General features: G+C 42.0%; 1 protein-coding gene across 4 annotated transcripts in view; it reads right to left on the reverse strand.

Moving 5' to 3' along the window:
• The window catches only part of LOC110502487 (receptor-type tyrosine-protein phosphatase epsilon), a 66,269-nt gene that overhangs the window by 38,608 nt on the left and 13,030 nt on the right, over positions 1-14,631 (reverse strand). For 2 of the 4 annotated variants that reach the window (XM_021580534.3, XM_090216941.1), the window contains exon 2: positions 6,769-7,071. The exons of 1 other annotated variant lie outside the window; for it this stretch is intronic. In XM_021580534.3, coding sequence (XP_021436209.1) covers positions 6,769-6,886 — 118 coding nt within the window. In that variant the 5' untranslated portion in view covers positions 6,887-7,071. Of the gene's footprint in view, positions 1-6,768; positions 7,072-7,999; positions 8,135-14,631 lie in introns of those variants that run through there. One more of the 4 variants, XM_090216939.1, reaches the window with a different exon arrangement.

Below are 14,631 nucleotides of genomic sequence, written 5' to 3' on the forward strand. Positions count from 1 at the left end.
TTGGGCCAAGAAACACGAGCAATGGACATTAGACCAGTGGAAACCTGTCCTTTTGATTTTTGGTTCCAATCGCCGTCTGTTTGTGAGACGCAGAGTAGGTGAACGGATTATTTATATATGTGTGGTTCCCACAGTGAAGCATGGAGGAGGAGGTGTGATAGTGTGGGGGTGCTTTGCTGGTGACACTGTATGTGATTTGTTTAGAAGTCAAGGGACACTTAACCGCAGAGTGGAAAATCAGGAAATCAGGAAAATCAGCCAACAAGTACTCAAATTTTTTTTTAAATTAAAATATTATTTGAGCAGAAATGTCTTCTCGAACATGTGAACTTTCATGTGCCTTAATAACAAACTTGTATGCCATCTGTTAAATTATGAGCCTTGTTGGTTAAGCCACAGAAAAAGTAAGCAACCTTCCCACTAGCCATGATTGGCTGAGATAATGAGTGGGCTGGACATGCCGAGACAGGAGTTTGGATTGGTCTGCTATTTTGAAGGGGTCTGTCTATTTGAGCTGGTCAGTCTGTAAACCTGTCGAACGCTGCTTTAAAAAAAATGTATTGTGTAGCTGCATAAGTGTTGCTCTCCATTTTCTGGAGGAACACATTTTGAAATCAGTGGAATTAGAGTATGATAGCTAAAGAGATGGAGAAAACACCTGTCTCTGGATTACATATTTAAACTAAGGGCAACCGTGGTATAGCATTCCTGACAGGGAGACGCGTCCATGATGCATGTTGATGTATGCAGATAAGATAATCTAGCGTTAGCTAGCTACATTTTCATATATTACACGTTTCTAATTTTGAAAGAAAGTGATCTCATTTCAAGCTAAATTGTACTGTTAGCTAGCTAGCTAACGTTAGCTGGCTGGCACCCTAGTTGACATTATTATTTGTTTCCCAGAGCCGTTTGCTTTTCTACTTAGAGCCTAATGTTAGCTAGCTAACATTGGACCTGGTTGGTTAGCTCCCAGCACTGTGGCATTGTTGCCACTTTGTTCATTGTTGTTTAACTAGCTAACGTTAGCTGGCTGGCTTGTTAGCTAACGTTACGTGACGTGTGTGATCTTAAACGTTGTTTACCTGGCTAGGTTCATTGTTTACCTAGCTAGCTAGCTAGCTATATGTCTTAAGCTGAAGTGTACTGTTAGCTAGCTAGCTAACGTTAGCTGGCTACCTAGCAGATGTTATTATTTGTTTCCCAGAGCAGTTTGCTTTTTCTAGTTAGAGTCTAATGTTAAACAGTGTTGGCACTTTGTTCATTGTTGTTTAACAGGCTAGCGTTAGCTGGCTGGCTCGTTAGCTAACGTTACGTGACGTGTGTACAACACCCATTGAATATGACCTATGTCAGTAAACATCTGCAAAAAAAAGTAATGAAATTGTTGCCAGCAGAGCTGATTTGACTGTTTTTATGTTATCCGGAGATAAACAAATCATAGGCCAGAGCATCAAGTGTGCACTGAGAGCGAAACGAGATGGGTGGGGCTAAAGCTTAAGAGGGTGTAAATGATGCTGAATGGGTGTAGACAAAGAACTGCTCTTCACTAGATATCAAAACATTCAAAGGCGATTTTCTCAAAAGTGAGTTTACATGTTGATCAACTTTCAAAGCAGAATTACTTTCGCATTGTTCCTCAAATGCAGTGTATGATATAACATTTCGTAGCTATGAGTCTCTACTTTTACCCAATGTAAAAAGCACCATTTCACATTTTGCTACATAAGACTGAATCCAGGTGATGAGTAACATATGTGGGAACTCCTTCAAGACTGTTGGAAAAGCATTCCAGGTGAAGCTGGTTGCCAAGAGTGTGCAAAGCTGTCATCAAGGTAAAGGGCGGCTACTTTGAAGAATCTAAAATGTAAGATATAGTTTGATTTGTTGAACACTTTTTTGGTTACTACATGATTCCATATGTGTTATTTCATAGTTTTAATGTCTTCACTATTATTCTACAATTTAGAAAATAGTAAAAATAAAGAAAAACCCTTGAATGAGCAGATGTGTCCAAACTTTTGAATGGTATGTCAAACATCTGTACACAATTCCCAGAAGCTGAAAATGTCCCAGTTCTTCCATGGCCTGCATACTCGTCAGATATGTCACTCATTGAGTATGTTTGGGAGGCTCTAGATCGACTTGTACGACAGCGTGTCCAGTTCCAGCCAATATCCAGCAACTTTGCACAGCCATTGAAGAGGAGTGGGACAACATTCCACAGCACAATCAACAACCTGATCAACTCTATGCAAAGGAGATGTGTCACGCTGCATGAGGGAAATGGTGGTCACACCAGATACTGACTGGTTTTCTGATCCACGCCCCTACTTTTTGTCACACGTATCTGTGACCAACAGATGCATATCATTATTCCCAGTCTTGTGAAATCCATAGATTAGGCCCTAATGAATTTATGTCAATTGACTGATTTCCTTATATGAACTGTAATTCAGTTAAATCTTAGAAATTGTTGCATGTTGCATTTTTATTTTTGTTTAATATAAATATTATAAAGTGCCTAAATAAATTAATGGTAAGAAATATGCAGGAAGTGGAGAATCTGATGACAGCTTCATCTCAAAAAGGAACAGCTGTGCTTAACCTCACACGCAAACATGAGCAAGCACGACAGATCCCGAGAAAAGTGTTTGCCACTAAAAATAACATGCTCATATATTTATTGTATCTTTTCCTTTTAGAAGACTTGGAACCTTTGCATTTCTCTATATTATTAATTCAAGCAGAGATATGCAGTTACATGTACTGTATGTATTACAACTGTACAAGAGCTTTCAGATTTGAGAGGTTTTCCCTTTCTGTTCATATGGCAACTGCTTGGCCTCTGGCCACAAGGTGCTATAGAGGGTAGTGCGTACGGCCCAGGACATCACAGGGGCCAAGCTTCCTGCCATCCAGGACCTCTATACCAGGCGGTGTCAGAGGAAGGCCCTAAAAATTGCCAAAGACTCCAGCCACCCTAGTCATAGACTTCTCTCTGCTACCGCATGGCAAGTCTAGGTCCAAAAGGCTTCTTAACAGCTTCTACTCCCAAGCGATGAAACTGCTGAACAGCTAATCAAATGACTACCAAGACTATTTGCATTGACCCCCCCCCCCCCCCACACTTACACACACTTTTTTACACTGCTGCTACTCGCTGTTTATTATCTATCTATGCATAGTCACTTCACCCCTACCTATATGTCCATATTACCTCAATTACCTTGACTAACCTGTACCCCCGCACATTTTCTCGGTAACGGGACTCGTTTTTGTGATTTTATTGTTACTCTTCTTTTCTTTTTCTTAAGTACATTTAGTTCTTAACTCTTGTTTTTCTTAAAACTACATTGTTGGTTAAGGTCTTGTAAGTAAGCATTTCACAGTGAGGTTTGCACCAGTTGTATTCGGCGCATGTGACAAATAAAATGTGTTTCGATTTGATTACAACCAATGTACAATAACATTCATATTTCACTCACATTTCATCTTATTTGTTCTGGATCAAAAACATGCAAGGCCAACAGTAGCCTTCATTCACTTGATTAACCACTAAGCTGTGCAGAAATTGCTAATGTAAATACTATGGTCATGGATAATTTACCAGTCAAAAGTTTTAGAACACTTACTCATTCAAGGGTTTTTCTTTATTTTTACTATTTTCTACATTGTAGAATAATAGTGAAGACATCACAACTATGAAATAACACATATGGAATCATGTAATAACTAAAAAGTGTTAAATCAAAATATATTTTATATTTCTCATTCTTCAATGTAGCCACTCTTGAAGGAGTTCCCGCATTTGCTGAGCATTTGGTGGCTGCTTTTCCTTTACTGTGCTATCCATCTCATCCCAAACCATCTCAATTGGGTTGAGGTCAGATGATTGTGGAGGCCAGATCATCTGATGCAGCACTCCATCACTCTCCTACTTGGTAAAATAGCCCTTACACAGCCTGGAGGTGTGTTTTCCCACTAAGCGCAAACACAGATGGGATGGCGTTTCGCTGCAGAATGCTGTGGTAGCCATGCTGGTTAAGTGTGCCTTGAATTCTAAATAAATAATTGACAGTGTCACCAGCAAAGCACCTACACACCATCACACCTCCTCCTCCATGCTTCATGATTGGAACCACACATGCGGAGATCATCCATTCACCTACTTTGCGTCTCACAAAGACACAGTGGTTGGAACCAAAAGTCTCAAATTGGGACACATCAGACCAAAGGACAGATTTCCACCGGTCTAATGTCCATTGCTTGTGTTTCTTTGTCCCAGCAAGTATCTTCTTCTTATAGTGTCCTTTAGTAGTGGTTTCTGTGCAGCAATTCGACCGTGAAGGCCTGATTCACACGGTATCCTCTGAACAGTTGATGTTGAGATGTGTCTGTTACTTGAACTCCGTGAAGCATATATGTTGGCTGCAATTTCTGAGGCTGGTAACTCTACTGAACGTATCCTCTACAGCAGAGGTAACTCTGGGTCTTCCTTTCCTGTGGCAGTCCTCATGAGAGCCAGTTTCATCATAGCGCACGATGGTTTTTACGACTGCACTTGAAGAAACTTTCAAAGTTCTTGAAATATTCCGGATTGACTGACATTCATGTCTTAAAGTAATGATGGACTGTCTTTTATCTTTGCTTATTTGAGCTGTTCTTGACATAATATGGACTTGGTCTTTTAATAAATAAGGCTATCTTCTGAATACCACCCCTACCTTGTCACAACACGATTGGCTCAAACACATTAAGAAGGAAAGAAATTCCACAAATGAACTTTTAACAAGGCACAGCTGTTAATTGAAATGTATTCCAGGTGAATACCTCAGGAAGCTGGAAGCTGGTTGAGAGAATGCCAAGAGTGTGCAAAGCTGTCATCAAGGCAAAGGGTGGCTACTTTGAAGAATATACAATATAAAATATATTTTGATTTGTTTAACACTTTTTTGGTTACTTCATGATTCCATATGTGTTATTTCATAGTTGATGTCTTCATGTCTTTTATTATTCTACAGTTTAGAAAATAGTAAAAATAAAGAAAAACCCTTGAATGAGCAGGTGCATCCAAACTTTTGACTGGTACTGTATGTGTGTCAAATGAAGTGAAAGTAACTGTTTAAATGTGATGAATCCCCTCTGATCTAGTTTGACCATCAGCAACACTGATAGGTGGGTAAATATTAATTCCAGCCATAACCCTGAGTGGAAAATCCTAATGTTCATTGTTACTTTACTTCAGTAAGCCCTGAAAGCTATTTTATGTCTGTGCACACACACACACACACACACACACACAACTGAATGACGCTTTCATCCGATGAAGAGTATGCATTTGAATTCCTAATTCCTACTTACCAAAATATCCACTCTGACATGTGGATAAAGAAAAACGTTACGGTATATAACCTGACAAGAACCCAGATGAACCCAGCTAAAGGGCACACAGTAATGAATGGATAAAAAAATGTATGGTTTATACATTATTAAAACCTATCTCACGGATTCCAATGTCAGAGGACAATGTATACTGTATCCGCGAGCATTGAAATATGTTTTGTGTATGTTCTTGACCAATGGACATGGTGCAAACATACATGGACTGCAAAATTGTATCCAAGCATAAAAAAGGCATCGAAAATACAGCAATCCATTACAGCCCTTGAAATCTTTCCTTGTCTCCAATTTCAAAGAGATTTCATCAGATTGGCTAGACTAGTGGCTCCCGAGTGGCGCAGAGGTCTAAGACACTGCATCTCAGTGGAAGAGGCGTCACTGCAGTACCTGGTTTTAATCCAGGCTGCATCACATCCGGCGGTGATTGGGAGACCTATAGGGCAGTGCACAATTGGCCCGGGCTAGGCAGTCATTGTAAATAAGAATTTGTTCATTCCTGACATGCCTAGTGAAATAAAAACATTTAAAATAATGTATCCTTTGTCTTATGAAACAAAGATAAAACATTCATCTTCATGTGGCAACCCAATCCACATCCATTTAACTTCAGATTTCTCCATGAATCAATAAAACCTAAAAGCATTTTTTTTTTACAAGGAGAGAAAAAAGAAAGACAGTGGAAAGCAACACCCAAACACATTCAGCAGCATGGTTGTCTGGCTGGAGCAGTCAGTGGAAGTGCAAAACAAATATATGTCAGAAGAGCGTGTGAACAGAGGAGGAGAGGATGCGAAGAGATGAGAGGCTGGAATAGATACATGTCTGGGCCCTGGGTAAAGCATTAGCAGCCATAATGGGAAACTTCCCTATCAGACTAACAGCAACAGTACTAGAGGGAAGGATGGCTTCACTGGTAAGAAGCAGGCCATGCTACAGACAAATATCACAATCACCACTATATGCTTTATGGCATCAATTGTCAAAGGAATGGCTAGTTTACACAGACTGATGTTTCCTTTGTTGTGGGATGATGGAAGGTTGAATATTTGAATATAGTTCAAAAGCATGATACTGTATTGAGCCTCTGTTATGGGATTTGCTTTCAGCCAACATGCACTAAGTTTAACCATACACACAAGTCGTCACAGTATCATATGCACTGACATTGAAGCTGTACCATAATCTTGTTTTTGTAATCTCCTATATCACTGTGTCGGAAGAATGGTCAATGGTCAACAAAGTAAATTCAAGAATTGATTTGAAATCCTAATTGAAAACAAGGGGCCCTTTGCATTAATAGATGGCATTTAGATTGATTCCCTAAATTGATTGAGTTTAAATGAAATTGACTCAGGGTTTACTCACAGTTCCAAGCAGAGCTGACAGGATTCAGGAGTTGTTCCAATAGTCCATAGCAACCTGAAAGTCTGATTCTCTTCCTGACTGGGCCCTTGGGGTTCTGTACCCATAACACAGTCCACATTCACATAGTCTCAGAGGAACAGGGTCTGGTGGGACTGGCCGGGGAAGTATTGGTTGTGATCAGGACACACTTTGTTCCTGTAGCTAAGGTCCAGTGGGCTGGGTTTCAGGGGACTTCCAAGTTTCAAGTCATTACACGGTTTAAAAGTCGTCTCGAGCTCAGTGATCTCCATAAACACATACCACCTGAAGAAAGAGAAGACAAGAGAAAAGGTTGGACCATGGTTGCTGCTATTAAAGTGGCTATAGAAAACCTTATTGCCTCCTTACTATGGTGACACCCCCAGATATAGTACATTCAAAATAGCTTTAAAAAGTCCAGGGAATTCAATGAATACAGTCATGACCTGGACTCCACTGGACTCCACTGTTTGCTTGTTAGTCAAAATACATGTTTCTCTTGCTCATTGTTTGGGCCTGACTCAGAGGAAAAGTCTTCATAAAAGAGATGAACAAACTAATAAAGCTACTTCCTGTGTACACCAGGAGTGGGTGTCTGATTGAGTGAACTGTACCGTAGGGAGAGATTGTACTATGCTAGACTGTGTGGGTGAGAGGAGGGAGGGTCGAGGATAGAGAGAGGAAAAGAGAGAGAAAGAAAGAGAAGGGGTGTAGTGTTCACAGTCACGAGTGAGTGTGTGTGTGTGCATGTGTGTGTTATTCTGTTCCTTTGTCTGCACTGAGACAAACCCCTTTGTTCTAGCCCACACAGTGTGGCAAAGCAAAATATGAAAATTTCAAGAGCTATTAAATCGTTAAGCATGCAATCTAATCCCACCCACGGCAGAATTTCAGAACAGAGTGAGGAATAGACAATCAGTTATTCTATCTCTCAACAATAGAAACATTGAATACTTAAAATGTTTTACATGACAGCCAAGCCAAACACATATAAAATGCTGTTTTTATTATGGCATCTACACAAAACACACCCAGGTCTGTACATATTTGGAATTGACAGTATTTCATTCCAATGTGCTCTAAACAACTAAGTATTGCTACACATTGTTGCATTTTGGAATCTGAGCGCCCAAAACAAAGCATTGACTGTGGCGTTACTCTATGGCTCTAGCAGTGTACGAAGGAAAAAGCATGGCTCTGAGTGCCTACTCACCCCCTCTCACTCTCCCAGCCCCAGAGTTCCTCTACCCACAAGTGGAAACACAAAGCCAGATTGTTAGCACCCGGCCACAGAGACAGAGCAGAGGTGAGTCAGTGAGCTTAGCTGGAGAACCCGTCTCATACAGAGCTGTGATGGGAAAATGGGGCCTCTAGGAAAAATTGTGCAATGTCAGTTCTCTACTGATTCAAAATAATGGACGAGAACCTGGGACAGATAAGGAGCATCTATTGGGTTACATGATAATGATCACATTCTAAAACTGCTGACACAGATTATACAAACAGTTACTTATCCCTGTTGATAGTTCATGACTTTCACTGTTCATTGGCTTACTTTAGCGAAGCACGATATATGGGTCAGCATATCGGAAACGGACGATAGTAACTAAAATTACAACATCGGCATCGGTGTCTAGTTTAAAGCCGATGTGCAAAACCGATGTCAAACTGACGTGCATACCTACAGTTGAAGTCGGAAGTTAACATACACCTTAGCCAAATACATTTTAACTCAGTTTCACAATTCCTGCCATTTAATCAAAGTAAAAATTCCCTGTCTTAGGTCAATTAGGATCACCACTTTATTTTAAGAATGTGCAATGTCAGAATAATAGTAGAGAGAATGATTTATTTCACCTTTTATTTCTTTCATCACATTCCCAGTGGGTCAGAAGTTTACATACACTCAATTAGTACTTGGTAGCATTGCCTTTAAATTGTTTATCTTGGGTCAAACGTTTCGGGTAGCCTTCCACAAGCTTCCCACAATAAGTTGGGTGAATTTTGGCCCATTCCTCCTGACAGAGCTGGTGTAACTGATTCAGGTTTGTAGGCCTCCTTGCTCGCACACACTTTTTCAGTTCCACACACATATTTTCTATAGGATTGAGGTCAGGGCTTTGTGATGTCCATGTCCAATACCTTGACTTTGTTGTCCTTAAGCCATTTTGCCAAAACCTTGGAAGTATGCTTGGGGTCATTGTCCCAAATGGGAAGACCCATTTGCGACCAAATATTAACTTTCTGACTGATGTCTTGAGATCTTGCTTCAATATATCTACATAATTTTCCTCCCTCATGATGCCATCTATTTTGTGAAGCGCACCAGTCCCTCCTGCAGCAAGCACCCCCACAACATGATGCTGCCACCACCGTGCTTCACGGATGGGATGGTGTTCTTCGGCTTGCAATACTCCCCCCTTTTCCTCCAAACATAATGATGGTCATTATGGCCAAACAGTTCTATTTTTGTTTCATCAGACCAGAGGACATTTCTCCAAAAAGTATGCTCTTTGTGCGCATGTGTAGTTGCAAACCGTAGTCTGGCTTTTTTATGGCGGTTTTGGAGCAGTTGCTTCTTCCTTGCTGAGCAGCGTTTCAAGTTATGTCGATATAGTCACTAGTCATCGAACGTTAGGACTTTCGACTAGAAAAGCCAGAATACAGCGTGAGCTGATTGTGGCAACTTGGTATGAACTTTGACGATTATTCACAAAATAAGAATTGATACCTCCTAGACGTTGAGCTATCAGCTGCAGCTGAAAACGTACGTGGCCTAGGAAAGGACAGACAATCTCCTAATAAAGACAAGGTACTTTAACGTATCCACTCTATAACACTATGATCAGAAAGATTCTTCAGAAGATTCTTCACAGGACAATGGCGATCTCTGCTGGGTAACCAGTCTTCCATCTTCGACCCATCTATCCCACCTTGCTCAGTGTAAATATATCTTGCATTTTCGTTTTCTGAATGGGTGGATATTAGAAGGCATAATATTCTGTATTTACGGTAGCATAGCTTCTCAAGGTCCGATAGAGACCCAATCTCTTTGTCCCTCAGTCTTCCCACTCTTTCATTCCAACCCCATTCCTTTGTGTAACCAGCCGTCATATCGGGTTAGCACTAGGGGCTTTTCATGAAGTGATTAGTAATCGATGTATGATCTTTCCTGTGTATATATGTAATTCTGTGTGATTATTTAGGTATTTAGTAAATAAATAATTAAGCCAATTTGTGTATTGCTGATTCAACTTATTAGCTAGGGTTCGTGCAGATAACTGCATATGAATGAGTGATGGTACAGAACGGCATAGGCAAGATGCAGTAGATGGTATCGAGTACAGTATATTCATATGAGATGAGTAATGTAGGGTATGTAAACATATAAAAGTGGCATTGTTTAAAGTGGCTAGTGATACATGTATTACATAAAGATGGCAAGATGCAGTAAATGGTATAGAGTACAGTATATACATTTGAGATGAGTAATGTAGGGTATGTATACATTATATTAAGTGGCATTGTTAAAGTGGCTAGAGATACAATTTTGACATAAATTTTTCCATTATTAAAGTGTTGGGAGTTGAGTCAGTATGTTGGCAGCAGCCACTCAATGTTAGTGGTGGCTGTTTTACAGGCTGATGGCCTTGAGATAGAAGCTGTTTTCAGTCTCTCGGTCCCTGCTTTGATGCACCTGTACTGACCTCGCCTTCTGGATGATAGCGGGGTGAACAGGCAGTGGCTCGGGTGGTTGATGTCCTTGATGATCTTTATGGCCTTCCTGTGACATCGGGTGGTGTAGGTGTCCTGGAGGGCAGGTAGTTTGCCCCCGGTGATGCGTTGTGCAGACCTCACTACCCTCTGGAGAGCCTTACGGTTGTAGGCGGAGCAGTTGCCGTACCAGGCGGTAATACAGCCCGCCAGGATGCTCTCAATTGTGATTCTGTAAAAGTTTGTGAGTAATTTTTGTGAGACAAATTTCTTCAGCCTCCTGAGGTTGAAGAGGCGCTGCTGCGCCTTCTTCACCACGCTGTCTGTGTGGGTGGACCAATTCATTTTGTCCGTGATGTGTACGCCGAGGAACTTAAAACTTACTACCCTCTCCACTACTGTCCTGTCAATGTGGATAGATGGGGTACTCCCTCTGCTGTTTCCTGAAGTCCACGATCAGCTCCTTTGTTTAGTTGACGTTGAGTGTGAGGTTATTTTCCTGACACCACACTCCGAGGGCCCTCACCTCCTCCCTGTAGGCCGTCTCATCGTTGTTGGTAATCAAGCCTAACCCTGTAGTGTCGTCTGCAAACTTGATGATTGAGTTGGAGGCGTGCATTACCATGCAGTCGGGGGTGAACAGGGAGTAAAGGAGAGGGCTCAGAACACACCCGTGTGGGGCCCCAGTGTTGAGGATCAGCGAGGTGGGGATGTTGTTTCCTACCCTCACCACCTGGGGGCGGCCCGTCAGGAAGTCCAGTACCCAGTTGCACAGGGCGGGGTCGAGACCCAGGGTCTCGAGCTTGATGACGAGATTGGAGGGTACCATGGTGTTAAATGCTGAGCTGCAGTCGATGAACAGCAGTGTGGTTGGGTTAAGGCAGTGTGGTTGCGATTGCGTCGTCTGTGGACCTATTGGGGCGGTAGGCAAATTGGAATGGGTCTAGCGTGTCAGGTAGGGTGGAGGTGATATGGTCTTTGACTAGTCTCTTAAAGCATTTCATGATGACGGAAGTGAGTGCTACGGGGTGGTAGTCGTTAAGCTCAGTTACCTTAGCTTTCTTGGGAACAGGAACAATGGTTGCCCTGTTGAAGCATGTGGGAACAGCAGACTGGGATAAGGATTGATTGAATATGTCCGTAAATACACCAGGCAGCAGGTCTGCACATGCTCTGAGGACGCGGTAGGGGATGCCGCCTGGGCCTGCAGCCTTGCGAGGGTTAACACGTTTAAATGTTTAACTCACGGCGACTGCAGTGAAGGAGAGTCCGCAGGTTTTGGTAGCGGGCCGTGTCAGTGGCACTGTATTGTCATCAAAGCGAGCAAAGAAGTTGTTTAGTCTGTCTGGGAGCAAGACATCCTGGTCCACGACGGGGCTGGATTCCTTTTTGTAATCCTTGATAGACTGTAGACCCTGCCACATACCTCTTGTGTTTGAGCTGTTGAATTGCGACTCTACTTTGTCTCTATACTGATGCTTAGCTTGTTTGATTGCCTTGCAGAGGGAATAGTTACACTGTTTGTATTCGGTCATGTTTCCGGTCACCTTGCCCTGATTAAAAGCAGTGGTTCGCCCTTTCAGTTTGGCGCGAATTCTGCCATCAATCCACGGTTTCTGGTTTGAGTAGGTTTTAATAGTTGATGTGGGTACGACATCACTGATGCACTTGCTAATAAACACGCTCACCGAATCAGCGTATTCGTCAATGTTGTTGTTTGACGCAATGCGGAGCATATCCCAATCCACGTAATCGAAGCAATCTTGAAGCGTGGAATCCGATTGGTCGGAACAGCTTTGAACAGACCTGAGCGCGGGGGCTTCCTGTTTTAGTCTCTGTCTATAGGCTGGAAGCAACAAAATGGAGTCGTGGTCAGCTTTTCCGAAAGGATGGCGGGGGAGGGCCTTATATGCGTTGCGGAAGTTAGAATAACAATGATCCAGGGTTTTACCAGCCCTGGTAGCACAATCGATATGCTGATAGAATATAGGGAGTCTTGTTTTCAGCTACAATGAATGCAGCCTCAGGATCTGTGGTTTACAGTTAACATAGAGTCAAATAAAGTTTGTTTAGGGCCATCGATGTGTCTGCTTGGGGTGGAATATATGTTGCTGTGATTATAATCGAAGAGAGTTTTCTTGGTAGGTAATGCGGTCGACATTTGATTGTGAGGAAGTCAGGTGAACAGAAGGACTTGAGTTCCTGTATGTTGTTATGATCACACCACCTCTCGTTAATCATTAGGCATACCCGCCCCCTCTTCTTACCAGAAAGATGCTAGTTTCTGTCGGTGCGATGCATGAAGAAACCAGCTGGCTGTACCGACTCCGATAGCGTGTCTCAAGTGAGCCATGTTTCCGTGAAGCAAAGAACGTTACAGTCTCTTATGTCTCTCCGGAATGCTACCCTTGCTCGGATTTCATCAACCTTGTTGTCAAGAGACTGGACATTAGCGAGTAGTATGCTCGGGAGCGGTGCGCGATGTGCCCGTCTCCGGAGCCTGACCAGAAGACCGCTTCGTCTGCCCCTTTTAAGGCATCGTTGTTTTGTTTCGCTGGCTGGGATCCGATCCATTGTCCTGGGTGGTGGGCAAAACAGAGGATTCGCTTAGGGAAAGTCGTATTCCTGGTCGTAATGATGGTGAGTTGACGTTGCTCTTATATCCAGTAGTTCCTCCCGACCGTATGTAATAAAACCTAAGTTTACCTGGGGTACCAATGTAAGAAATAACACATAAAAAAAACTAAATACTGCATAGTTTCCTAGGAACACGAAGCGAGGCGGCCATCTCTGTCGGCACCGGAAGAATATGAGACTGAATAACGTGACGATTAATAATTGGCTGCTATTGATAGTAAAGATCTTCAGATCTTTAAGAGAGTGGATTCGGGAGATAACCAACCTATATATATATATGAATGTTTCCGTGGTGCCCCAAGTTATTAATGGCTTAATTGTTGCATGGTTTAATTAAATCACGTAATCAATTAAACGTTAGGTAATTGATTTGATAAAATAGCATGTCATATAATTTAATCATAGTCAGAGACACGACAACTGCGTCTGCAGCAGGCGTGATACCCTCTATCATGGCATTGAAATGCCTGCTCAACAAAACTGCCGACACACACCATGGGGTTAAATCATACAACCTTTCTTGAGGCTGTGAACAAGCGATTCGGTGGTATTCTCTCTGAGCCTCTTTACTGTGTCGCCACCATGCTCACTGCTAGGTACAAGGACCGCTACTTCGATGCAGACAAGAAAAAGGGTTTACGTGAAGTGTTACATATTGTACACTACACAGCTGGACAAGATGGAAACGGACATGGTGACATTGCGCATTGAGGAAGAGAGGCCAAGGACAGACAGAGCTGAAACTTCAATGGTTGACATGTATGATGAAATCCTGGTTGAGACTGAACAAATGAACAACGAAACAGCACAGCAAGTAAGTGAAAGAAATAGGTTTTGATTACGTTTTACTGGTAATGGGGACATACGTAAATGCCAACAAAATAACTTTTTGGTCAGTGTGGTTTGGTGTGTATGTGGTGTGTGTAACCTTTATTTAACAAGGCAAGACAGTTAAGAACAAATTATTATTTACAATGATGGCCAAACTCGGACGACGCTGGGCCAATTGTGCACTGCCCTACGGGACTCCCAATCAGGGCCGGATGTGATACAGCCCGGATTTGAACCAGGGACTGTAGTGATGCCTCTTGCACTGAGATGTGTGTGTGTGTGTTAACTATTTAACTGTACTAGAATGCTTAAAAGGCCACAAAAATTTTAAATATCGGTTATCGTAATCATTTTTGGGGGGGCAAGGAAAATATTCGATATCGGTATTGGACAAAGATGTCATATCGGTGCATCCCTAGTTTACTTGATTTGATTGAGTCAAATTAAGCACATATTGACCCACGCAACATATGGAAGCTGTTTACCATCTATTAGTGTATGCCAACATACAAATTACTTTATATTTTCAAAAGGGTTTTAAGTGGATTGACCCTGAATGCATCTAGGTGCACTGTTTCGCAGCAACAAAAATATACAAACTAATAAATCCACATGTTCCTAATGTAATACAAAAAATTGGCCGAAGTATACATTTCACTAATT

This window comes from Oncorhynchus mykiss, chromosome 23 (assembly GCF_057628025.1).
Source record: "Oncorhynchus mykiss isolate SJ-2025 chromosome 23, ASM5762802v1, whole genome shotgun sequence".
NCBI classification, from domain to species: domain Eukaryota; kingdom Metazoa; phylum Chordata; class Actinopteri; order Salmoniformes; family Salmonidae; genus Oncorhynchus; species Oncorhynchus mykiss.